The 27615-nt window shown below is 33.3% G+C and overlaps 1 protein-coding gene across 2 annotated transcripts in view; it reads left to right on the top strand.

The window, feature by feature from the left end:
• Positions 1-219: 219 nt before the first annotated feature.
• Positions 220-27615, top strand: part of LOC143253351 (epithelial sodium channel subunit delta-like) — a 64615-nt gene continuing 37219 nt past the window's right edge. The window contains exons 1-5 of one of the 2 annotated variants that reach the window (XM_076507103.1): positions 220-469; positions 5968-6019; positions 16499-16632; positions 20616-20719; positions 22606-22778. In XM_076507103.1, coding sequence (XP_076363218.1) covers positions 270-469; positions 5968-6019; positions 16499-16632; positions 20616-20719; positions 22606-22778 — 663 coding nt within the window. In that variant the 5' untranslated portion in view covers positions 220-269. Of the gene's footprint in view, positions 470-5967; positions 6020-13954; positions 14898-16498; positions 16633-20615; positions 20720-22605; positions 22779-27615 lie in introns of those variants that run through there. The other variant, XM_076507104.1, reaches the window with a different exon arrangement.

The following is a 27615-nucleotide window of genomic DNA, read 5'->3' as shown; positions in this document are numbered from 1 at the left end:
GGTTAACATATTTCTGTTTTGTATCATTATGTGAATACAATGTTGTCATGTCACTTAACAGAATAACAAAATGTAAAATGTAGATTGCACCTTTTAACGCAAACTCATAAAACTCGTATAAAGTTTATGAAATGAAAGCGCATGCGTAAATATCCAAGTCCCTGGATATGATTAACACGACTTAAACGATTGATAGAATAACTACAGAGATAAATTCCTTTTCGCCTTTATAAAAGTATTGGATTGTTGTCTCCTTTATTAAACCAGCCATGATTTCGTACAAAACACTTTCGCAACTAGTTGCTCCTATTCTCCAATTACTATTTGTGGTAGGTTGTGTGGCTGGATTTATATTTCAGGTTGTCGAGTTTGTTCAATTCTACTATGAATATCCAACAACTGTAGAGATCAAGATCGAACCTGTGGAAAAGATAAATTTCCCAACCGTTACATTCTGTTCTAATAGTAGGTAAGTACAGACACAAAAAAATATATATATGTAATGAAACATCAAGTTAAAGTGATTGTTGTGATCATGTTAGAATACACATCCGCCACGAAACATATATTTCTAAATTAGTATATAATATTAAGATAATCCCGGTCGTCATTTATATGGCTGTTTTTCAAGTACATTTAATAAATCTAGATTTCTAGAGTTACCCTCAATGAGGAGCAAAGTGCTACAGCTCAAACACTAAAGAGAGGATAAACATGATGTTCCTCATTTGTGTTAACTATTCATTGGTAAATATAGAATACAAGTTACAGATCTATCTCTAGTAATCATAGTTTGATTTTAATGAGTTTCAATTATGTTATTTGTTTTCATGTGTAAATTATAAATCCATATTTTGATTCCACTAAATGTAATTTTTGGAAAGAGTATGGAAACAAAATAGGGATTTGTAACTTGAGTCCATGATATGTACAGCCTATTACTTGTTTACCATTTCCATTTGCAGGTTTTTAAATTTCTAATTCTTTATTTATCTTCTTGTTAATATACATGGTGGCCCGAAAGTCCCTTCACATCAATAAATATCTCATGCATCCAGTGTATCTGTGTGTTGTCCTTCATTCTCGCTGCATAATATTATGCGACGCCATTTGTGAGACATTTTCCTCAACATAGCAGGGGTTATTGTCCCAAACGCCGCGGTAACATTTGCTTTCAACTCATAATTAGTATTACTGAATATGACATAATAATCCCGGTCATTAATATGGCTGTTTTTCAAGTGCTTTTAACATATCTTGACTCATAGAGTTACTCTCAATGAGGAACAAAGTGCTACAACTCAAACATTGAAATGTGGATAAACATGATGCTCCTCATTTGTTGTAACTATGCGTTGGTAACTATAGTATACAGGTTACAGATCAATCTTTAGTAATCACAGTTTGATTTTAATGAGTTTCAATTATGTTATTTGTTTTCATGTATAAATTACAAATCCCTATATTAATTCTTAGTTAATTATTAGTACGGAAACAAAATAGGGATTTATAGCTTGAGTCTACGATATATGCAGTCTCATGTTCTTACTTTTTTATCACTTCTATTGGCAGGTTTTTAAATTCCCAATGCTTTATTTATCTTCTTGTTGATATATACTTCTAGCGCAAGATGTCGCTCTAACTTAAACTACAAACTTCACTCTGCATTTTTCCTTTGCATGTCACAGTTGTTGTTACCTGGAGTTGATATTTTATGATTTATTTTACAATCTTAACTTTTTCATATATCTCTTCCAAGTCAACCAACTGATTTAGCAAGCTCACTCGTAACAACCAAAAACTTTGAGTTAATTAGGTTCTATAATAGTTTTATCTTCGTTTATATTATGTCTGTATCATAGTTTGTATTCTTAGGTTTGTTTCTCATTTATCCTTTTGGTTTTTTACTCTCTCTCCTCAGCTTGATTAACTTTGCGATTTCCGATTAAGGTGGTTCAGTCAGCTGGGGCCCGGCATGTCCAGGTGGTTAGAGCGCTGGACTCGCAATCTGAGGGTTGTAGGTTCAACTGCACGTTACACCAAACATGTTCACCATTTCAACTGTGGGGGCCTTATACTGTGACTGTCAATCCCGCTATTCGTTGGTAAAAGAGTAGCCCAAGAGCTGGCAAAAGGTGGTGAAGACTAGCTGACTTATTTCTTGTCTTACACTGCTAAATTAGGGACAGCTAGCGCAGATAGCCCTTGTGTAGCTTTGCTCGAAATTTAAAAACAAACAATCAGCTGTTTAGAATATTCTTTATTTCATCCATTTCCATGTAATACTTTCCTGTATATTTTAGAATATTAACATTTGCTATGAAAAAATGCTCATAATCCGTGGAACCAACCTTTTAAGTTGCAATCGTCGATAGGAATTTATAGAAATCGAACAGGGTCTAAAACAAAAAAAATCAGACGAGTTCAGCTTCTTAAGTTGAATTATTTTAACTGAATAGGTCGAAATTTCTATTTAAAATTTCAACTGTACTATTAATTTGAGAAACAATAGTACAAAATAATAAAAATAACCATGGCCATGCCATTAGGTTTAGCAGTTAAAGAACTTTTCACTTGTCTTGAAAGTACGTCAGTTACTGCTTACACTTGGCTTATTTGTTGTCACACATTCGAATAAGCATAGCAGAATTTTCGCAGATCTGATTTTAGGCACCACTTTTCGGATGGTAAGTTTATGATTGGTTCAAAAACTAAATAACCATGTGCTGATTGTTCTAGACAATGGGAATCAGAATACACAAAATTGTCAATTTAAAGAACTTGAAAGTCAGTGTGATACGTTCTTTATTGAAGATTAGGCAAGCCTAAATCTGTTTCTCGAGGTATTTTTCAAGGCTGAGTGCTGGAACTGGTTTCGATAATTTTATTAAAAGTTTTGAATTTCGCACAAAGCTACCTGAGGGCTATCTGCGTTAGCCGTTCCTAATTTAGCAGTGTACGACTAGAGGGAAGGCAGCTAGCCATTACCACCCACCGCCAACTCTTGGACTACTCTTACCAATGAATAGTGGGATTGACTACATATTATAACTATCCCATGGTTGAAAGGGCGAGCATATTTGGTGTGACAGAGATTCAAATCCGTAATATCACCAGTACTTACAGTATGTCTACAGAGTTTACTGTGATATGTGCGTCAAAAGCGCAAAGCAGTGGGGTGAAGATTGTTTGTTCGTTCGTTTGAATTTCGTGCAAAGCTACACGAAGGCTTTCTGCACTAGCCGTCCCGAAATATCACTGTAAGACTAGAGGAAAGCAGCTAGTAATAATCACCCCTGAAAACTCTTGAACTACTCTTATAACGCCACCACGGCTGAAAGGGCGAGTATGTTTGGTGTAACGGAAATTCGAAGCCGTAATCCTAGGATCGTGAGTCGAGCGCCCTATCCACCTGGCCATGCCGGGCCGTGATAAAGATAATGGTCGTAGCAATTTTTCATTTCATCTGAGCGATTTTCAGTCATATTCCTTGCCAAAAAGAGCATCTACTTTAAATGGCCATTTGAAAAAAAAGTAAAGTGTTTTTAACCTAAAGAGCACTTCTAGCGTTCTGAGATTTAATATAAGTATGATTAAACCTGATGTTACAGTTTAAAAAAAGTTTTACTACGTCTATATAGTATGTATTAATACAGGCAAATTAAGCTTAACTGAAGTGCATGTTGGTCTACAGGCCCTTACGCAGAATTTTTGAAAGGGGAGTCCTAATTTGTCAGATCAAAAGTAAAGATATACAGTGGGAACATGCGACTATTTCAAGCTGAAAAAAAAAGCTAATTCTTCATCAGAAGAAGGTAGACTATGCGGGGAAAATCAGAAACCATAAACAAATGCGCTGTAACGACAGAAGCACATATTACACTAACAAATAGGGAATTGCACTAAACTACCTCGGACCTCCTTCATTCGTGCGTAGCCTAATTACTCATGGATATAAAAAAACATAATTTAGGCAATTGCTATGTAACATGTATGCCATATATTTAACAAATTAATCATGGCTTAATGTTAGGACTGCAACTGATACTAAATAGGCAAGCCGAAAAATGATAGTTATGTGTTTGAATGCTTGTATCTTATTTTAACGGTGTATCAGTGTCAATGTTACTTCAGTTTAATTTGTTGTTTTCAATACATGCGTGATAAATATCTTGTATTAATGCGTTTTTCAAATTAGTAGTACCGCACTACCAGGTAGGGTTACAAACATTTATAAACAATCACATAAAAGTTAATAAACCTACTATCCAAATTAACTTTGATATGTGACACGCAAGTTACTGCTGTATCAATAGCCTGCCAAAATAGACAAAAAATTAACTTAAGACTAAAACAACTCAATTTAATTTTCACTTAGAACTGTTTTATTTTTTCTATTATTTCAATTAGAAACACAGTTGCTCACTAAAATAAATGTAGGCCTAAATTTTCCAGCGAAGAGAGCAGTTCAAGGATTTCTTGAATTGAGTTGCTGTTGTTTCGAACACCTTTTTGACAAGTAAAAGGTCAGAATTCTATGCAAATAATTTTTGTCATCATTCAAGAACTGGAGTCACCAAAATAATGTTGTCTGATGTTTGATAGGTGGAGTGACAAATATACTGCTAAACATCATTTAGGTCTAAGTGTTTATTACTTAAAAAGTAATTGATGCACTCATGATGGTACATTGTCAGTGAAACCATTCTATCAAGATGAAGGCGTAGATAATCGCTGAAAATCATAATTGACAGAAGTTTTCACGAACGTTGAAACAAGCAGTTTCATACTCCTCACTACAAGGAGCAGTTGTTGTAAAAAGAAATCCCGATCCGAAATGGTCGTCTAGTGCGTCTTCAACTTTCAGAACAAGCAAAGGAGAGAGAAAGGTAAAATATAATGGTTAATTTCCTGATTGACGTTTGCTTTGAAAGTGTAAATTACGCTTTGAATTTTCATCCTGATTTCACATTCGAGGTTGGAAAACCTATTGAACAATTTAGTGCTGAAGACCACTAAGCAGACATTACACAGCTTACAGGAAAAACGTTGCTTACAGTCGAAAATACCTACTTGCTGATACTCGGTTTATGCAATGCATCAAAATGTACTACACTTAAAAGTAGGTGAACGGTGATCTGAAACAATTAGGCCATTCATCCATGCTTTCCTGCCTTTGAAGTGAAATGTATGAAACAACTATGTATATTTTGAACAATGTTTTCGACAACTTAGTTGCCCCATGAGAAAAGAAGCTGCCAAATTATTGGCATTTGTGATTAAGTCCGAGAATTAAGAGCAAGGACACTGGTCAATATAGTTTTGAAATTATGATTTTTTGTGAATTAAAAATATGAGAAATTGGCTGCACACAAGTCAAATACACCTTCAAAACAATGTAAAAACTGTTTATCCCTTCTGACCTTTATATTTGATAGTATTATAAATAATTCATAATACTAAATGTTGGTATTTTGAATGGCAGAAATGATTAATGCTTGGTAGACTATATAAGGAAATGTTGTAGATCTTGGTGGTTTAAGGGCCAGCAGAACGGAATACATGGATTTTCTCACTTATAACTCGTTTTAATAAGAAAATGTTGCTTAGAGATTTGCGATTATTTGAATGTCATAACCAAAAATTTGCATCACATGAAAATCATTTATTCATTAAAAGCTCAAAAATATGTGTTTTAAAGAAAGTAGAAACTTATTATTAACAAACAAGAAGGTATTACTGATTTCCGTTTGATAATAAAATGTTTGTTTCTGGAAAATCGTTATTCTTCAATATTTCTCGGCAAAATATTTGATAAGAAATATGTTAATTGTTTAAAGACTTAACTATTTGTTTTCAAATTTCACAAGAGTTCATTGGTTAAAATCTGTCATTTAACTTGTGTATCACATTTTTTTCAGTATTTCTCTTCTTATATGCTTTTCTTGTCTTTTTGCTTATTTATAGAATGAATTTTTCGCACTGGTGTGTAATTAGACCCAATGGTTGCGTTACAAATGTAAGTTTATTCACGATTCACATACTGTTTTATCATTTATATACACAGAAGTTTACTATATTATTTCTATATTTTTTACCATAGATAGCAATAGTTTCAGTTACATACAGTTTTCTACGTTAATATATCTTCTCTTCCTTAATTCATATAACCTATGTAACACTGCATCTTTTTTGTATCGAGATATCTCTCATCTGCATAGATACATCCGTGTGTGCTTCTTCTGTATATCAGCTCGTCTTGTCTATATCAATAGTTCTTCGTGTTGTATTAATACATGTTTTGTTTTGTAACAGCGTATGATTTGTTTGCTTGTTTTGAATTTCGCACAAAGCTACACGAGGGATATCTGCGCTAGCCGTCCCTAATTTAGCAGTGTAAGACTAGAGGAAGACAGCAAGTGATCGTCACCCACCTTTAACTCTTCGGCTACTCTTTTACAAACGAATAGTAGGAGTGACCGACCGTTACAATATATTGCCCTCACAGCTGAAAGAACGAGCATGATTGGTGTGACAGAGATTCGAATTCGCGACTCTCAGAATATTAGTCGAGCGCCCTGATCACCTGGCCTCTCTGGCAGAAGGGTATGATAGCATATTTGTCGTATATCGCTTCTTTATTAGCAAATATCTGTCCTATGTCGATACGTTAGTACCTGCCTTTTCAGCGCTCGTACGTTAGTACGTTCTTTCTGTACAAGCACGTGTCTTCTTTATTTGTGCAGTAATACACACGCCTTCTATATTGTTGTGTCAACATCATTCCTTTGTATTAGCATATGCTTCTTCTGTAGTAACATATCCAGTACGCATCCCTTTGTACTAATATAGCAGTTAAGTCTTTTCTGCAGCGGTAAATATTCGTATTAGTATAAACCTTTCCTGTATTGGTGCATCTGCAATATTAGAGGCCTGGCATGGCCTAGCGCGTTAAGGCGTGCGCTTCGTAATCTGAGGGTCGCGGGTTCGCGCCAAACATGCTCGCCCTCCCAGCCGTGGGGGCGTTATAATGTGACGGTCAATCCCACTATTCGTTGGTAAAAGAGTAGCCCAACAGTTGGCGGTGGGTGGTGATGACTAGCTGCCTTCCCTCTGGTCTTACACTGCTAAATTAGGGACGGCTAGCACAGATAGCCCTCGAGTAGCTTTGTGCGAAATTCCAAAAAACAAACAAACAAAAACAAGCAATATTAGAATACCATCACGCAATCTTCGTAATTGTGCATATACTTAATGAATCACTAGGTATCTATTCTCTATCAATGCGTATCATCCGTGTTCATAATACATTGTTGGGTATTAACAGATGGTACTTATTTTCTCTGTGAGTGAAAATGATTTCATAGATAATTACTGAATTCGTAGTTATAAGATCTTAAAATGTACACATATGTCTGGTCTACATGACTGTATTTTTCTCATAATAATGACGTGATATTACTAGTAACCAATAATCAAATTTTACAAAATTTCTTAGGCAAATCCAAAGTTTCCAAATGTATGACGCTGCACACCTAGCAATTATTATTCGGAATTATGCATCAGGTTTGGTAAGCACGGTTATTCATGATATATTGCTTTAATTACATGAAAATAAATAATTTAGAATTGTCAATTAGTTTTTGTATCAAGTCAGGAGATGTCGAGGTTTTAAGGACTAAGATCCTCTTTCATGGATCTTAATCTAATATCGTAATTTTCAGGAATTCAAAACAAACTAAATACATTTCTTGCTAGGACGATACACTTTGTTTGTTTGTTTGGGAATTTCGCACAAAGCTACTCGAGGGCTATCTGTGCTAGCCGTCCCTAATTTAGCAGTGTAAGACTAGAGGGAAGGCAGCTAGTCATCACCACTCACCGCCAACTCTTGGGCTACTCTTTTACCAACGAATAGTGGGATTGACCGTCACATTATACACCCCCACGGCTGGGAGGGTGAGCATGTTTAGCGCGACGTGGGCGCGAACCCGCGCCCCTCGGATTACGAGTCGCACGCCTTACGCGCTGGCCATGCCAGGCCAGGACGATACACATATACAAAGAAAGTAAAAAACCTCTCGGAAAGCTATTTCAGGGTTGTCTGCGATACTCAAGCCCGGAATACTCTAGTGTTTTGAATTCTCGACTCGCGAAGTGAACGTCGCAGGCTCCAATTCCTGTTAGCGAACATGCTCGCTCTTTCATCTGTGGAGCGATAAATCCCACTATTCGTTGGTAAAACGGTAGCCCCACAGTTGGCGGTGATTGATGCTGACTAACTGCCTTTCCTCTGGGCTATCAAGGCTAAATCAGGGACGGCTAGCGCAGGTAGTCCTCGTGTAGCTTTGCGCGAAATTCAGAAAACAAACATACGATCAGAATGATCGAAATGCACAGTAATTCACTATGCTGTAACTGCCAAAAGCAAAACACACAGATAGTTATAAAGAAGAATCTACAAAATACACCATAAATAACAAAATAAGAAACAAAGACATATCATTCATGACTACACTCTAATAAAAACAGAAAAACACCACTTTCGCAAACACTTGTACAGACTTCAACATGCTCTTACGTTGAGGCAGCACAGTCACAACCACAGAAAGAAACTAATATTTGAGATGAACAACAAAACAAATGTCCAGTAACAGGAAACTAACAATCAAATACATTTGTAATCGAAACAAACAATCAAGAAACAAATCCTCCCATCCAAGCCACCAAAATACACACATGGATTTTATCGAACGGAACATAATCCCCCAAAACAGTGCAGACAATTTTATACTTGTGATAGAAATAGCCAAACACTACTTTATACCTGTAATACCACACATCATCTGTCTATTCATTCCATACAAATAAGTAAACAAATGTATGGAGTCACTCCATTCAATAGCTTAATTTACATTTGCCATAAGATAAGATTCATGGACGTAACGCCTGAAAAGGATAAATGTAATCAAATGAAACGAACAACCGCTACAAAGCTCTATTAAAAACAATAGTCAAGGAGGGATGACGAAATCAGAATTACACCTCGCACCCATAGGTCTAAACAAGACCAAATAATTGATGATCGATCAATAGCCGTCCATATTTTAAGCCAACTCTTGAACAGTTTTTAATTACAGAATAGTGGTTGATAATTGACTTCACTTTATAATTCCCAAAGCTGAAAATACGAGCACATCTGCAAAGAGATTTCGATCCTGCGACCCGAAGATAACTAGTCGAGGGTTCTAACCACCAGGTCATGCCATGCCCTAATATAAAGCGAGATATTGCCGAAACTAATGTTGGTAACATGTGGAATTTTTTAGTCTATCACCTTATAGGTTCAGCATGAATACCAGATCATTAGGTTCCTGTATAAAGTTTAATTAAGGTTGTAAGTAACTGAAAGAAAGTCAATGGATAGTTGGGCATGCGATGATTTGGGTGTAAATTGAGTTTTATTGTGTGGAAGTCCTTCTTTATAACTACTTCTGTTAAACTTTGGAATAAAGAATAACTGTCCTTGATTTTAAACTATTAACTGTGATGAAGAATATCAGATACAGCTCTCCTCCTCATAAGGGATTAATGCAGTTCTTTGAGCCTCATAACTTGATTAAATATCATTTTGTAATGTGTCCACAGCTGAAATAATGAGCGCCATCATCATGAATTATGCCTCATCCTGATTGTTCAGCAATTCGACACATTTATATATCTGACCCTATAGATGTGGAGTGCGTTGAATAATTCATAGCTTATTCCAAAGACTAAGACAATGCCGTGCTAGTTTCACACAATTTATATATGTGGTAAGCAAAGAGTGACTTCGAATTTATTTGAATGAAGGAACAGTTCGAGAATATCGTTTTACAAAGTAAATTTCATATTGTCTTCTGCAATCATTGAAATTTCGCCATACATGATCGATTTCTGCTCACATTTTAAAGTGAGGTATGAGAACAAATCTACATAAGTATAACAAATAATCAGTAACTACTAAAAGAAAGTTTTATTTTCACTATGTTTTCAAAAAACTTAACTGTCTATTATGTTTCAAACTGAAGTTTCTAATCGCCAAAATATCTTTGATACGAAAGATATATACACTGCTGGCCAAAATCTGAAGGCCAATTAACATTAAAAAAAATGCATTTTGCGTTGTTAGGAAAAATAAAAATAAAAAATATTTTTAGCATTTAACAGGGAAAATGTGAACACTATAAAATTAGCCTAAATAATAGCTGGTCAAAAGTTTGAGACCATACTGAAATGAAGCGCTAATCAGTAAATATGTAACGAAATTTAGTTATTTGTGTTCAAGCATTAGCGTTGTCAACATCTCCCACTGACATCTCCTGTGTTACATTGGGTAAAAACATGGCAAAGGCTAAAATGTTGACAGAGTTTGAACGTGGCAGAATTGAAGAGCTGCAAAGCAATGTCTCTCTCAACATGCCATCGCTGGTGAGATTGGGCGTAGTAAAACTGTTGTTGCAAAATTCCTACCACACCACGAAACTGCTCGTTTAAACTCTGCTGAGAAGCACCAAACATGGGACGTAGAAAAGTGGACGAAGGTTTTGTTCTGTGATGAGAAAAAATTTAACCTGAATAGTCCAGATGGCTTTTAACTTTACTGGCACGATAAGGATTTCTCACAGGAGACATTTTCTTCACGACACAGTGGAAGAAGTTCCATTATGATCTGGGGTGCTTTCTCCTTCTATGGAACAATGGAGCTTCAGGTTATACAGGAGCGTCAAATAGCAGCTGGCTACATTGGCATGCTGGAGAGAGCATCCTTATTGATTGAAGGCCCTCGCCTGTGTGACTGGATCTTTCAGCAGGACAACGCTGCAATACACAAAGGACAAAGGACTTTTTCATGGCAAATAACGTGTTTCTTGAGAGCCATCCAGCGTGTTTGCCTGAACTGAACCCCATTGAATATGTTGGAAGTGGATGGCAAAGGAAGTTTATAGAAATGGACGTCAACTCCAAACAGTGCAGTGCATCATCTTCGTGAAGTTATCTTCACCACTTGGAATAACATTCCAGCCAGCCTTCTGCAAACGCTTAATCGACCATGCCAAAGCGAATGTTTGCAGTTATTCGCAATGACGGCCGTGTAACTAACTACTGAAACCTCTTGTTGGGCATTTCGCACCCTGTTTAGGACTTCTTTTTGGCATGGTTTTAAACTTTTGACCAATTATTAGTTAGGCTAATTGCATAGTGTTCACATTTTCCCTATTAAATGCTAAACAGTTTTTGTTTTTCTTCATTTTCCCTTTTCTTATTTTCATCTTTCGAAGCTCTACTCAAATGTTGAGTCTAACAACGCAAAATGCATATTTTGTCTTTATGTTTGTTGGCCTTAAGATTTTGGCCAGCAGTGTCTATAGTCATTTTTCAGCAGTTCCAAAAATTTAAAACTCATTTTTTACTGGAATATCAATGCAATCAAACACATGCTTGAAAATATTCCATATTTCTGCATACCTCAGTGAACTTTTTTCAAAATCAGGTCTCTAATATACTATAGAACAGTAGTTCTCAACCTTTTCTCTTGTTGCGTCAAATTTGTTCCAGGGACCAAAGCATTCATTACAAAAAAAAACACCATTGCAATTTTGTATCAGTATATATACGCGCTTCTAAAGCATGAAAAATATCTCTAAACAATTATTCCAAGCACACACAAACACATAACAGTAAACGTGCTCTCTCAAATTATAAAGACTTAAAGGATTGAAGCACATGTTTTTACTTAATCTCGCTCCCTAATTTTAACCAATTCAGTGATGTGTCATTATTTTGTGTCCTACTGATATCTGCTATACTAATAAAGAAATATGAGGTTGTTTGATTACGTTCCGAGGAGCAATTGCATGTTTTTCGAGGAATACCAACTGAGAAGCACTGCTCCAGAACACTCGGAGTATGTATGCATATGGGTAACGTCAACTGAATCAGTGTACCTATTTTATCTTCAAACACAAAATAGTTCGTTATTCCTATGATGGAAATTACGATCTGAAGTTTCACTTGCGGATAAACGTTGTTTACTGGTGAATGGTGGTGGTGTACGTGAAGAGTTCTTTTTGGTACATTATGAGTTATACAGCTTTTCAGGTGTGGAAGTCTGATTGATGTATTCTTCAATTATGTTGCTTGCTGATATTAGTTTCGTTGAAAAATTATTCTTGTTTAAATATAATTTGATGTGTTTTATTTCTCTTCTAATCTTTAGTAAGTTTATGAGTTCTTTATGCCAAAATTATAATTAAATGTTATTTAAATAGCATTGGTATAAAAGTGTTACTGTTAAAATATAAACCTGAACATTTTGTTTTAGTCACTGAGAAAATTCAGTAAAAATAAGAATATTGTATATACTACGTCTAATAAGAATAATAAAATTTTAATCCTAAATAAAGCATGTTGTAACAATAAAGTTCTTGAAATTCTAAATGATAATAGTACTAAATTTTAACTTCTGACATGAGATCAAGTAGTTGATCAATAAATTTAGATTGGGTCTAAGAATAACATCCTCCACAACTTCATGTGTTATCTTCTAATACAAATAACAACGCAAAACCTGAAATAGTGTGAGAATATATTTAGTCATGGCGACCAATAAAATGTAATGCTGAGAGTTTGTTGTTTTTTTTTCTTTGAATTTCGCACAAAGCTACTCGAGGGCTACCTGTGCTAATGCTGAGAGAAAATACTTAGTTGTGAAGAAAGAAAAGTTAGCAATAAATGGTATGGTTCAAAGAACTCAGGTGTTCTTGTCACAAGCAAAAGGCCCCCCGCTAGTACAGCGGTATGTCTCCGGATTTACAACGCTAAAATCAGGGGTCCGATTCCCCTCGGTGGGCTGAGCAGATAGCCCTTTGTGGCTTTGCTATATGAAAAAACACACAAACAAAACACACAAGCAAAAGACTTGGTGAAAGAACAACTTCTAGGAATGTTTGAAGGATCACAGTGAAAAAGAGGACCATGAACAAAGGTTACATGCCATCTACAGTTTGGTATTAACTTGAAGTGAATTAAGTACTGATAAATCATGAAACACACAGGTGTGGGCACCCCGTATGTTATAACATTCCATAGCAAGTCATAATAATATTTAGACTGCCACATTTCTAGGCTCGGCATGGCCAAGCGTGTTTAGGCGTGCGACTTGTAATCCGAGGGTCGCGGGTTCGCGCCAAACATGCTCGCCCTCCCAGCCGTGGGGGCGTTATAATGTGACGGTCAATCCCACTCTTCGTTGGTAAAAGATTAGCCCAAGAGTTGGCGGTGGGTGGTGATGACTAGCTGCCTTCCCTCTAGTCTTACACTGCTAAATTAGGGACGGCTGGCACAGATAGCCCTCGAATAGCTTTGTGCGAAATTCCAAAACAAACAAACAAACAAGCCACATTTCTATCTAATATTATTTATATACGAGTTTTAATTTTTATAAATGATGCCACCCTGACTGAAGTAAGTTATGAAATGTTGTGTTAATGTATACAATACAACTTAATAGCTACTAGATATCAGTACTCTCTTTTCCACTGAAAATATATATTTTTGTTGTTATTGAATCATTTTAGTATTGTCATTTTTGTCATACTGGTATGACAAGTTTCTGCAATTTTATTTCTGTAATTAATGACGTACTGTTAAACAAGTGTTGCTAGCTACTAAACAGCGGATGAGAAACATAATTCTTTATTTATCCATTCAGCATATGTTTTTAAATTTACAAGATTTTTATTCACTTCACAATTTCTCATTGGTTATTACATTTAATTTTCAATTCTTATAAAAGTTAGCAGGATTGTCAGCAGCTTTACTTTAAATTTTATATAGAACACATACCCTGTAGCTAAATATTGAGAAACGTCGTTGCCGTAACGGTTTATTGGATATTGAAGATGTCACTTCTTGCTCAGAGTATCTAAAAAGGCCGACGCAGTTTTTTAGACATCTCCCGACTCCTGCAGGACACAGTATGGTCTGGATCAACATATTGCAATCTGCTGTTAACACTGGCAGCTGGTTATCAAAGAGATTGAGCAGTATTGCAGACACTACATGGAACAGTGTGATCGGGGCCAAACTAAAATTTATTATTACGGAGTGTATGTAGGTTTAATAATACAGTGTGGCTTAAATAAACCTTATAAATATTAGTCCCATCATATCTGATCATGAGAGCTTGTCAAATTCTCTTGACTATGATGATGAAACTTTGAAAAGGAGTCATTCATTCTTTGACTTTGCCCTACCCCTCCATCCCCTGGAAATTGTTTCTGTAGATGCCCATGTTAGGCAAAAAAAACAACATCTTGATGTATGTATATTGTTAATTATTACATAGTTTCACTGCAAAATATAATTGGTTATCTGAAATCTTAAAATATGTTGCTGTTACGTGAACTACGTATCGTAAAAGCATTATGTTTTCTCAGGAATTATCTGTTCTAAAATAGGAGGTGGTCACATGGAATTCGAAAATTAAAAAAAATTCCCCACTTTAAATGAACTAGAACATTGGCGATTTTCAGTACAGTATATAAACAAAGCAACACATGTAGGAAATGTATCATCAAATGATTTTTTGTTTTTCTTGAATTTCGCGAATACTATCTGCTCTACCGTCTGTAATTTAGCAGCGTAAGACTAGTGAGAGAGCAGCTAGTCATCACCACCCACAGACAACTCTTGGTCTACTGTTTTCCAACGAATAGTGGGATTGATCATAACATTATAACGCTCTCACGGCTGAGATGGCGAGCATGTTTAGTGTGACGGGGAAACGAACCTGCGACCTTCTGATTACGAGTCGAGTGCCTTAACCACCTGGCCATGCCAGGCCAGTCGATAGGGTAAAATTAATCTTTCTTGCTAAGTATATTTATAGTTTTGTAAAATTACTGTTTCATAAATTTATAACTTTTTCTAAATGTGATATCTGGGTAGAAATCTTTGTCAACTACATTTTAGCATTAATATTTCATTGCATAATCATTTTTTTGGAACACAGTTTTATATATACATCAAAATATAAAACTAATGCCTTTTGAGATTTTGTGATGGGATTTCATTGTCCATGTGATGGCATGATTAACAGATAGTTCTCAATAAACTGTGATCTTTACCTTTTTTTATTTAAAAAAAACTAATACGTAATAGCTACGAGGAAACCTTCTTCATAAGTGAGTTTAACAGATAATTGGTGAGCTTTATGAAGGCATCATCAAGATATCCAAATTTCTGGTATCAAATATGTATTTTGTGTTTCTATTTTTCACCCCCAGGATTTTCTAGCATGTTTAATTGCTTAATTTGTGTTATAAGTTGGATGTGCTGGTATGTTTGTTTGTCTCAACAAAATCACTTTAGTCTAACTGTTGTGTTTACAGTGGGGAATTGAACCTTGGATTTTTGTGTAGTAAATTTGTAAGCTTACTACTGTTACAACATGGAAGCAGGCTTGTGTGTTTGTAAATGGGAGTATGTTGTTGGATGAATTAAGTAAAGGGAGATTAAACAACAAATTTACATCAATGTAGTTGTCTTCCTTCAGTGCTTTAATCTCCCACTAAAAAAATGTGTTTTTATACGTTATGAGTATACACAAGTGTACATTTTGTGGTAAATATCTTTTAAGTTCAAACTGGTTGAAGTGCATAACTTGATTCATATGGAAAGCTATATGTGAGAAAGATATAAAGATTACATAAGAACTAGGAATTAAAATATAAATTGAACTTCGTTGCTTGACTAAAGTGACTGTTATTTTTATTCGTATTCATTCACTCAGAGCAAACAATAATTTAAATACCTGGGCAAAAATTCATGATAAAACTATATAAACATTATTGAGAACATTTTACTTCAAACACACCATTTTGATTAACCCTCAAAGAAATTGTTGGTGCTAACTGTATTGAGTGTCAAGTCAACCAGGCCCATGCTCGCTCTTTCAGCCGTGGGGGCGTTATAAAGTTACGGTCAACCCCACTATTCGTTGGTGAAAGAGTAGCCCAAGAGTTGGCGGTGATTACTAGCTGCCTTCCCTCTAGTCTTACACTGCTAAATTAGGGGTGGCTAGCGCAGATAGCCCTTGTGCAGCTTTGTGCAAAATTAAAAAAAAAGCAAAAACAAACAGTAAGTCAACCAGAATGAATTAACATAATTTTATTAAATTCCACAGAATAAGTTCCCCGCTAGAGAAATGTTTTGTCTCAGGAAGGACTTGCACAGCAGATAGCCCAACATGGAATTTTTTAAAAAATAAACACACTTAGTACTTATTTTCATCATTAATATCAGTGGAAAATATCAGATAAAAATATTAAATTATAAACTGTTGTAATCTCATTTGTTTACTAATGTTGTGTTTAGGTTTAGATATTGTAAAAAACAACAGCAAAGCTATAAAACATTATCAAACAAAATATTAATTTACTTCTTATACACTTAGCTCACCAGTGTCACAGATGTGATAAAATGGAATCACTATATCAACTCGCTGACACCAGCAGAGATGAAAGAGGCTGGAGTACAACTTGATAAAAGTTTAGTTTGGTGCTCTTTGAGAGGGTATCATAGTTGTCAGTAAGTAACTTGAAAAATGTTTCATAGTCACATAATACATATGTTGGTTAAGGTTACATTATTATATAAATAAAATGGAGCAAAATGATGTAGAGTTATTTGAAGGTAGTTATTTTTCGTAACTTATAATAGAGGTGCATAAAACACATACAAAGTTTAAAATATGTTTCTAATATCCTTAAGAATATTTTAAAGGAAAATTGTATTATGATATCATGCAATATAATAATTTTGTATCAAAATTAAAATTCACTCGAAAATGAAAGATATTTTGACCAGTATTTAAGTAGGATTTATAGAAATGTTTAATATTTCTAATGATGTGAAGGTTTGTTTTTGGCAGATGGAATAAAAACCATTTTAAGTTTATATATATTTGATTCTTTGGGTAGCTGTGTTGACAATTACAAAGTGTTTCTTTAATATTTTAATATGATAAGTAAACTTTCATGCTTTTAATGAGAAACTTAAATATGATTTGTAACTTTTGTAACCAATATTACATGAAGAAAACAGTCTTAAACAGAAGGATTGTGCAATACAAATTTATGGTGATATACTATATTTAAATAGATTTGTTCTAAAATGATGCATTGTAAGCATGAATGACAAAGGAAATACTGTTAATGATAAAACAGAATTTGTGTTAGGCTATATAAATTTTATGGTCTGAAGGTTAGAAAATAGCAATCTTGTAAATTACCTATAAAAACTTAATTTTCAAATATTAATATTAAATTCAATCAGATTTTGGAACTAGCATTACACATGACAAAAGTAAGAGTTAAAAATGTTAAATCTATAAGTTTGGAATGCATACATATGAATCTGATCAAAGTCTGAAGTTTGTTAGTTATGTATATAAAATTTTTAACAAGCTGACAATTCCTTTTACAAGAATGTAAATTTTGGAATATCTGCAAAAAATTTGACTAACATTTTATTTCATAAAATTTTATTCATATAATTTTAGTGTAAAATATCTGAAAATATTTGTGCAGCTACCTTGGTTACCAAAAGGTATGCTATTTTGGTTACCGTTACAGCACTGCTGATACAGCAGTTAGATGTGAATAGATGGCCTTGCAGAAGATAAAGGAAGCTTCTAATGTTGGACATTAGAATAGAAAGTGTCTATATTGGACAGCCACAAGAGGGCCAATACCAAGTACTGGATAGCTATGGCACTACCTTATGCATGTGTAGCATCATTTTTGTGTCCAACATTGTTATGGTAAACTTACTTCATTGTGCTACTTTGAGTATACTGTAGAGAGGCATACATGCAAAATTGAGTTTGGTGATGTAGGTGCTGCCATGCTTCCATAGGAACCTTGCAGTTAATCATATTTCCACTCTTTGTATCATCCTGAATAATGGACATCAGTGTGAATACAGCAGAAACGTATAAATCTAAATTGCTTTCAGTGCTGATTCTCACAGAATAAAAGATAACCTGATGAAGAAACAGGCATTGGTAGTGGTATCTGGGGGATGGATCTGCTGCAGAAGTTACCAACCATCATGGTGTATGATAAAATTAAATTGCATTAAAGCATTGTAATATCTGTTGTTCAGAGCCCAGAAATGAATTACAATGGTGTTGACTAAAGTCAGCACAGTGGACTATCACAACTGCTTTGGTGGGAAGCCAGTGCACATGCATAAAAAAAGAAGACTGTAGTTTTGATGAATTTCCATCTTAATAATGTCATATTAAGGCCCACTTCTAGGTACTGCACCATTGTCTGGTGTAACTAAGACTGACATGCAACTTAAACCTCCTGAAAACTATAATCAAGCATTCAACAATGATATGTATTTTCGTTAAATCTTCAATATTAGCTTTATTCTTAACATAATTTTCCATTCTTTCTGCATACTAATGATAGTTATAGTGGAATCAGAGTAATGTTGTCACAGATATAGGAAAGTGTAGAGCACTTTATCATTATGTAAATCAAACATTAGTGGATTCTGAATGCTGATATTGCACAACAAAGAATTAACTGCTTTCAGATTATTGTTTCTTAAACAATATAAACACAAATGTGCAATAAGAAGTTTGTTTGTGATATATGTAAATTTTATACACAGAACTAGAACAGATTATAAAAACACTAATACCTTATACAATATTACCTTAAATATAACATGTGAATAATAGATACATAGTAAATTTAAATGTCTCTTGAGTAATCACACTTAATCAGATACTTTGTACATGTACTACGGTCGGCTCTTGTTAGATAAACTTGATACCACGTTGTGACTGACAGCTTCATGGTTTTTGTATTGCTTAACAAACATAAAATGGTGCATTTGCTTACCACAAAATCATATTTTATACATAACAGAGTTCATCATTCAAGTGCACTATTTGTCACTGAAATGGCTTATGTATTTCAAAACCCAAAATATATGATAAGAATTACAACTTTATTATATGACACTGTCAGTTGAATGGTAATAAAATCTCTTGACCCAGGTTGTCACACATAACACTTTTCTACCACAGGATTAAACATACACCTCTAGGTTGTATTTCAGGGATTTAATTAGTTTGTAATTAAGGGATACATTTCGGTTCTGTCTATATAACCAATGGGTATATTTAATTTATTTAGAGACAATAGCTATACTATCTGAACTTACATACACATTGTGTGTGTATGTGTGTGTGTATTTGTTTTTATTATAGCAAAGCCACATCAGGCTATCTGCTGAGCCCACTGAGGGGAATTGAACCCCTGATTTTTGCATTGTGAGTCTGTTGCCTTGCTGTTGTACGAGTGAGGGTTGTATATACATTGCAGCTCCATATCATAGTACTATTTATGATCATTTTAAGCATACAGTAATTTTAATATTTTCAAGTATGGCATTTTATCTGCACAAATTTAAACTTTACTATACCCACATGTTATATTTATTTTACAATTATGTGCAAAACAAAAGTAGAGCAGTGGTATTTTAATTCCCACTGGCCCCACTACATCAATGGACAACATCCAAAGTAGAACCAGATAATACAGATAAAGTAACTGACCAGATGATGAGAGATAGTCTGTTTGTTGCTAGTCTAAATTATGGATACTTTGTGGTCATAGAAATTGCTGAAGCACCAGCAACAACAAATCATGCAGATACTGTTATTTCACTGTTGGACGGGGCCCCTAAACATGAGGAGTACTACATCCATTGCAACAAGATGAAGTAAGAACTTTGTATGGTGTCAAGAGAATGAACCATTCACAACAAGGAAACTTGGTAAAACATATACTTCGATAACACTGGGTTTCTTGGAGAACCTTGTAGTGGTAATCAATAAATCATGATTCTTATCAATTACTTTTCCATATAAGCTGAAACATGTAATGTATCTCTGCTTTGTGCAATAGAAAAAAAATTGGCACAAATAGATATTATATTGTTGGACACAAAACTATTATAGAATACCCCAAAATCCATTAATGTACTATCCCATGAAACAGTGCATGAATCATGTAATAAGAGCCTGATGCAGAAAGTATTTTTTGTTATCAAATATAATGCTGTGAAAATTGCTATTTGTGCATAGGAATTACTACAATAACACAGAGTCATAGCTTTCACTTTAATATAAAAGAACTTGTAGCCCTAGGGCATCACCTGACTTATGAATAGAAAAATGTCAATGTCTGCGCATGCTCTAAGTTACAACCATCTTTCCCATGAGAAAGTTTACATGATGCTCTATCTGTTTGACAGGAAAACATGAGTGGAACTTGTGTTTTTTTTAACAATATCTTGTATTATCCCTCATTGGCAAGTTTGAAGGGCTATAACATAACAAATCATGTTTGTTTACCTGTCTCAGGCAGAGAACAGATAGCCTCTTGTGTAGCTTTGTACTTACCAATAAAAAAAGAATCAAAATTTAAATATATTTCAAACAAGGTGTGGTTTCAAAGTTAACTTATCTTCTTTTCATTCTTACACAGCCCACTTTACAAGTCTTATACTACTGTGTATGGAAACTGCTTAACCATTAATAATGACTGGTTACCTAATGCTGTTATCAGGAGTGTAGATAGGATGAAATTTGGTATGTGTGCTTACCTACTTTTAAAGAAATGGTTCTTTGTCTTAAATACTCCAAAATTGAAGCACATTGGTTTTATATGGATTTTTGCACTTTTATGAAAAGCTAAAATAAGTTATTTTTAATTGTTTCATCCACCCCCACCAAAGCTTAATTACTTCATTTCAAACATATTATAAATTTATCTCATCATCTAAATATTTATGTCTGGCAGTACTCAACTTGCAATGGGTTCTTATTATGCTGTGAAACATACTTGCCTTTTAAGCTGTAGAGATGTTATAATACCACAGTCAAACATGCTGTTTTTTGATAAAAGAATACTTCAGGAGTTGGAAGTGAGTGGTGTTTACTAGTTGTTCTTCTCCTAGTTTATTATCACTTCAAAATTAGATATGACAAATGCAAATAGCACCTGCTAGCTATGAACAAAGTTCAAAATAAAAAATTAAACATCTACATTTTTAAATTTCTTTTCTTCGCTTTCATTTCAGCTATAAAAACATTTTACTGTAAATATGAAAAAAATGGTGTAATGAAGTGCACAGCTGCAGAATATTTCTAGTAAAATTCTGGTGACATCTGTATATTACTTTCCATTTTAAGATTAGAGATAAATGAATTCTAGCAATAAAATCTAATTTCCAACGTAGAAATGAAATAATTGCCATTTAAGTTATTTGTTTTAAAATTTTAGTAAGAAAAGGTATAAAATATCCCTAAAAGTAGACATAATCTAAGATGGTTGGGTTTTCAAGTAATTTCACTATAAAAAAGCATTTTTGTAAGCTCTATATTTAATGCCATAATTTGCTAGTTCAAACAGTACCTCTCAACCCTTTTTATTACATGCCCTACCCAAACTTCAAGAAATTTTCTACAGTCCATTTCAGAAACTTCTAGAAGTATGATGTATATGGCAGTGTTGTCTTGTAATTTCTATGCTGGACTCGTGAAAATGGGTGATGTGAAATGCAGTGAACACTGCAGGAAGTGTTATCATTTTTGTCACTTTCACAGTAAATCAACTGATATTAATCTTCCGCACTACCATTTTCAATAGATAATATACTATACTTTCATTACTACATTCAGTGCAAGTTCTATGGCTATTTATTAAGATTTTTCATTAATGTATAGATAGAATTTTATGAGGTATTATTTTGTTTGCATCATACTTTTACTTTTTTGCAACATTTTCCAAAAATAATAAATCTCAAACACCTTTGAAGCCCAACTCAAATTGCTTTGCATCATATGTTCCAGTTGGCCATGATCTGTCAATCATGGTAGAAACCTTCAACAGTATAATTTTTTCAAGTGTAATGAAGGTAGATTATAAACACAAGATAGCTGTGATGTATGATTGATTTTAAAGATGAGTTGAATTGTTCAGTATTGTATGCTTTGTACAAGTAAGTTGATTTTCTTTATTTTAGTAGGCCCACAGACAATTACGGAAGTGGTCAGGTATTTAAAATTTTGAGTTTGTAGAAACATAAATGAAGGAAAGTGGATTCTCAAAATGGCTGATATGGGAATTAGCACATTAATTAAAATAAAGTACAGAACAATGTTTCAACCTTCTTAGGTCATCCTCAGAGGTTAACAAAGTGGTAATACCCATACCAGCCAAATTGAGAATACATTTTTACTTCAAGTTAGTTTCTTGTCAATCACAAATAAATTAAAGAAATACGTTGACTGACCACTGAAACAAGTAAAGTAAAACCTATCAGTGAAAGAATTGTGCTATTATGATAATTTACTGTGAAAATAATTACTATAGTATGACATACAGGCTAACTTCATTGTAAGAACTAGAAATTATTTCTGTGTATAAAGCTTATGTATTGTCTACTGTAATCAGTGGTTTCTTTTCACACTAGGTTTTGAAAATGTCAATGATCTACATTTCTCTTTATATGTGGAGTCAAATGTCAGTTTTCCTCTCAATAATGGAGTAGTTGTTGCATTCACCTCACCAGGGTCAGTTCCAGATATTATCAATGAAGTGTATTCTTTAGAATTTGGGAAAATGCATGTATTTTCTCTATCTCATGTGAGTAATAATAGGAGTGTAAGTTTAATCTTTTAATATAAAAAAAACTTTAAATTGCTTTATAGCTTTCATTTTTAATCCAAGTTTATTATACATCTGAGTTGTTTGTTATTTAACATAAAGTAACTCAATAGTTTATTTGTTTTGTGCCAATCAGGGGTATCAAAACTTGGGTTTTAGTGCTGATTCACTGTGGGACAGGTGTATGAACATTAATATTTGTTCATTATACTATATTTTGAACACCACAGGTCATTACTGGTTGTATTTCTAGCAAGCTTAAAAAAATGCATACACTCTTAACAGTATTTATGCTGCTACACTATATGAAAAAAAATTAATTCCATTATATTATATTGGCTTCATTACATCAAAGAAAATACACTTTTTTCATATTATTGCTGTCATTTCATATCAAAGTAAATAAGAACATTCTCTGCTACTAAATAAAAATTCAAATGTTTGTAAGTAATTTAATGATGCTCATTCTAAAAAATTGTGTTGACATTTACTGATACCTTTAGTTTCTGAGTTATGACAGGCTTATTTAATATATTCTTATGTATCATAAAAATGTTTTCCTTAATAAATTTATCTGTTTATTGAGAGTTGCATTTAATAATGTATAATCTGCATACTTTGAAAATTTTCTTTCATGTTGAAATCATGAGCATCAGAAATTGATGACTCAATATTCAAATTGTGCAAAAGTATAGCTTTTAGAGTAAGTCAATAAGATGTTTCCAGTCTTTAGGATGATGTTCAGTTCCTGCTTCTTCAATTAGTTTATCAATATTTGTTTAGAAATACAAAGTATCTTGTATGTTGTTGTGAGAAACAACACTTTGATGGTGACTTTGGTAAATCAAACCTCTTGTTCCTGGAGCTAATAAATTCTGCTGCTATAAAAGAGGGACAAGAAGTTCCCCATTCTTATTTGGGAAAGACAGGTCTTGAATCAGATCATCTAGATCATTTTGTGTGATCAGATTAAACAGTGTAAATTGAGGTACTACAGGAATAGAATCTCTTAAGTGAAGAGGATGAAGATGATTTGTTGTCTTCTTTTCAGGACAATTCTTCTGCTTTCAAATTCACTGGTAAATGTGGAACTGGAAGACTATTTCTCTTAGGTACTCATTTCATCACAAATGCAGTATGTGGATTTTTTTATTCTTTCCATACAAGTGAAGGGTCAAAGGCTATGTTATCACATTTCTTGACTCGCATCCAAAATTTTATGGAACTACTATTTCATGACAACATTAAGTTTGATATCAAACTAAACTGTAAATTATAATTCAAATGTTCATATTATCCATTCTTTAATTGCATAATTTAAAAGTAAATGTTAAAAATAAAAACACATCTAAACAACAGTTTTTGTGTGTCATGTGGTATATTGAATGCAGCACTAGTTCAGTTCTTATGTTTGTGATGTCAAAACACAAAGTCTATAGTTTTGTATGAATTAGAAACTAAAATTACCAATGTTGAAAGGTAGAATATAAAATAAGAACCTTCTGTTTTTTTCATATTCTGAGATATCACTAACATACTGAATCAAATATAGTGACTCAGTTGCCTCTTTTGATTTTGTAAACAGTCTTATATACACTTATTTTTCTGGATGACATGTCAATAAGCAACCAAAAGGTCAGAATGTAGTCCAAGTAGATTTATCAGTCCATTTTTAATACAATGATGTCATCTATTTCATATATTTTAGAACCAGATTCAGTTTAGCCACTAAACTTGGTAAATGAAACTGGAATTATATGGTGTTGATATAGTAATTTATGATTTTTGGGTTATTCAAATATATATATACATATATTTATAAAACTTTAAAAGAATTATTTCACTCTCCATCAAATACAAAGGTTATAACTAGAAGAGATAATTGTTTGCTTTACTTATTAATTTTCTGTTCCATGTTTTAAGAAAAATGTGTTTGAAAATGTATTTGTAAATGTTAATAATATATGTACATACGTAATGTATTATAACTGAAATGTGATGATTTTTACAAAATACTGGTCCACTAAAACACAGCAAGACAGGTCACTTTGGAAAGTTTAATTTTGAAATTCTTGGATATCATAACATGACTACATATGCACTGTATCATTGTAGCTTCTGTGATGTTAGCCAGCAATGGCTGAAAGGTCAATGTAAGAAAAATAATAAATATATATATAAATAAATGAATAATGTCGCAACATTTAAGTTATTTAAATTTAATATGTTCTTGAGTTATAATATGTCATCATTCTCAAAAGAAAAAAAAACAATTCATATTTATTTCCTACTCTTTTTATGGTGGTTATGAGATCAGTCAGATCTAACAAACACATATAGATATTCCAATTACATAGTGAAAATGACATAAAAATATAAAGCATTTCTGGAAGTTGCAAAAATTTCACATGTGAAATTAGAAAATTTTCTCATTCATGAAAGCACTTTTAATTTTAAAATGAAAATTACTCTGCATATTGGATAGTCAATATTATGAAAGAAAACATGTTACAAAAAATTTATAATTGAAAAATCTTTTACATAATACAAAGACCTGATATTCTGTGATCAAAAGACTTGTAATGTTTACCAATAATCTTCAAAAGTTTGTACACATGTGCATACATTATAAAAATCATAATTATGTTCATAGATACTTTCATGAATTCCACCCAACATGTAACAAAGGGGTCAATGTATTGTTTAGTTTGGCCTGTATATCTAGGAATATTTATCTTGCATGAATAATGGCCCATTATATTATCTTTGGGATCACACTATAACATGAGAGACAAATGGCATATTTGCTTTTCTTATTCCACCACTGTAACAAGCAAGCTGTGCAAACTGTACAACACAATGTTCTTCCTAAATGAAACTGTAATACATTGTCCACAGATGTAGCAGAAATCATTAGGGTGATTTTTGCAAGTTTCAGACTTTACTTGAACTGGAGGTAATTAGCATTCCAAATAGTTTTTCTCCCCTAGTGGTACAGTGTTATGTCTGTAGACTTACAACACTAAAAACTGGCTTTTGATACCCATGGTAGGCAGAGAACAGATAGCACATTGTGTAGCTTTGTGCTTAATGCAAAGTAATATCTAATTTTTTTAATCTTGTGTCCTGTGACCATAAATTATATTTTTTTAGAAAATTCTGTTAATGTTTTCCAAAATTTGATTGTATTATGGTTATGATGTGAGGAAACAGATTGAACTTTTTTCTGACTCTGTGTGGATGAAGATGAAGTGACCAAGTGAATGAGTGAGGGGCAATTGAGAGAGACCCCAAATTATGTCTTTTATACTAAACTGAGGTACTTGAATGTTATAGCTTACTGACATCATGATTTTCCAGATGAGCAATTGAGCATGGGAATGAAACAAAGGTAGTTCAATTTGCTGCAATTATTTTGAAAACAAAAAGCACAACTGAACAATATATTTGAAATTTTACATCAATACAACCAATGTTTCAAATTATCAAAAATGCATGTGTTTTACACTAAACTGTCAAAGTAAATTTAATTTCACAGCATAAATCTATTACACTGAGTTGATTACAATGTATTTCACATAGTGCTGATAAAATATTAACTTCTCAGCTGTGGAACTGACACGCTTTTGTGGTGCATTTTAATTTTGTTTGAAAAACAGCTTGCAGAACCACTTAATTGATTACTAAATTTTGAGTATTCAGTTGATAATTTATTTCTGTTGATATGATTGGCTGACTCATTATCTCAAAGCATGCTGAATTACTCTTTAAAAATTACATCCAATTTTCTTTTATATATATCCTGAAATATCATATAATGTAAACAAAATATATACAAAATTATAAAATTCTGTTAAACAAATCTCACAATGAATTGTTATTTTCAAGGAAAACCTCCACAAGTAAGGGATTAACATATTACAATACTGAACCAGTAGGTAGTGAGCATATTCTGATTACATTTTGTTGGAATCAGCACCATCAAATTATCACAAATTGCTTGAGTCTTCTCCAGTTTCATGTTGTTTTTTATGCAGTGGAATTTGAATTAGATGTATAAAATATAGAAATGTTTATCAACATTAAATTAATACACATTAGCATGCCCACTTTATCATATTTCAGTAGCTATAAATAATTACAGTATGTGATCTTTTCTTATTGAACTATAAATTTTTATGTGTGTAAGTAAATGAGTGATTCCAAGTTAATTTACACACTTCAGACTGACCATGAATCTAAAGGCTGTGCTTGGTGCTGTTGGAGAATAAATCAATACTCAATTCCAATTCTGCTTGATTTTGCAAAATCTGATCATATCATTGGATACTGATGCCAAATACTTGTGGTACAGGATATTTTTCCTCCCTTCATGACATGACTGTGGGGTCTAGCCCATGAAGAAAATTATAATATCCATTTCATAATATTGATTCCTAGTAATAAAGTGACCCACTGATAGTTTACTTCTTTCTTTATTTATTAATTAATTCAGTGTTGCTGGCAAATTTTAAAAAACGAGTCATGTCTCGATGTGGTTCAGAATTACACATTCAAGATGCAACTCATGCTTAGATTTCATCTGGAAAATTAAGAGTTGATGTCAATAGTGTGAGCTACAAATCCAGGCTTTTGAGTGTCTGATGTAGCCCAAAAGCTTCTGTTGAAAATTGTTGGTATATTTAGTTACAAGTTAATTAAATGAATCTACAAAGTTCAATAAAAAACAGTAGTATTTTATAAAGTAATATGTAGATAAATGTTTAATAAAGAAGCAAACTTGTTTAAATATTAGAATATAATATAGCAAGGAAAT

Source organism: Tachypleus tridentatus, chromosome 6 (assembly GCF_004210375.1).
Source record: "Tachypleus tridentatus isolate NWPU-2018 chromosome 6, ASM421037v1, whole genome shotgun sequence".
In the NCBI taxonomy this organism is placed as follows: Eukaryota; Metazoa; Arthropoda; class Merostomata; order Xiphosura; family Limulidae; genus Tachypleus; species Tachypleus tridentatus.
Note: the sequence above shows the minus strand (reverse complement) of the source record. Positions and strands in the feature narration are given on the sequence as shown.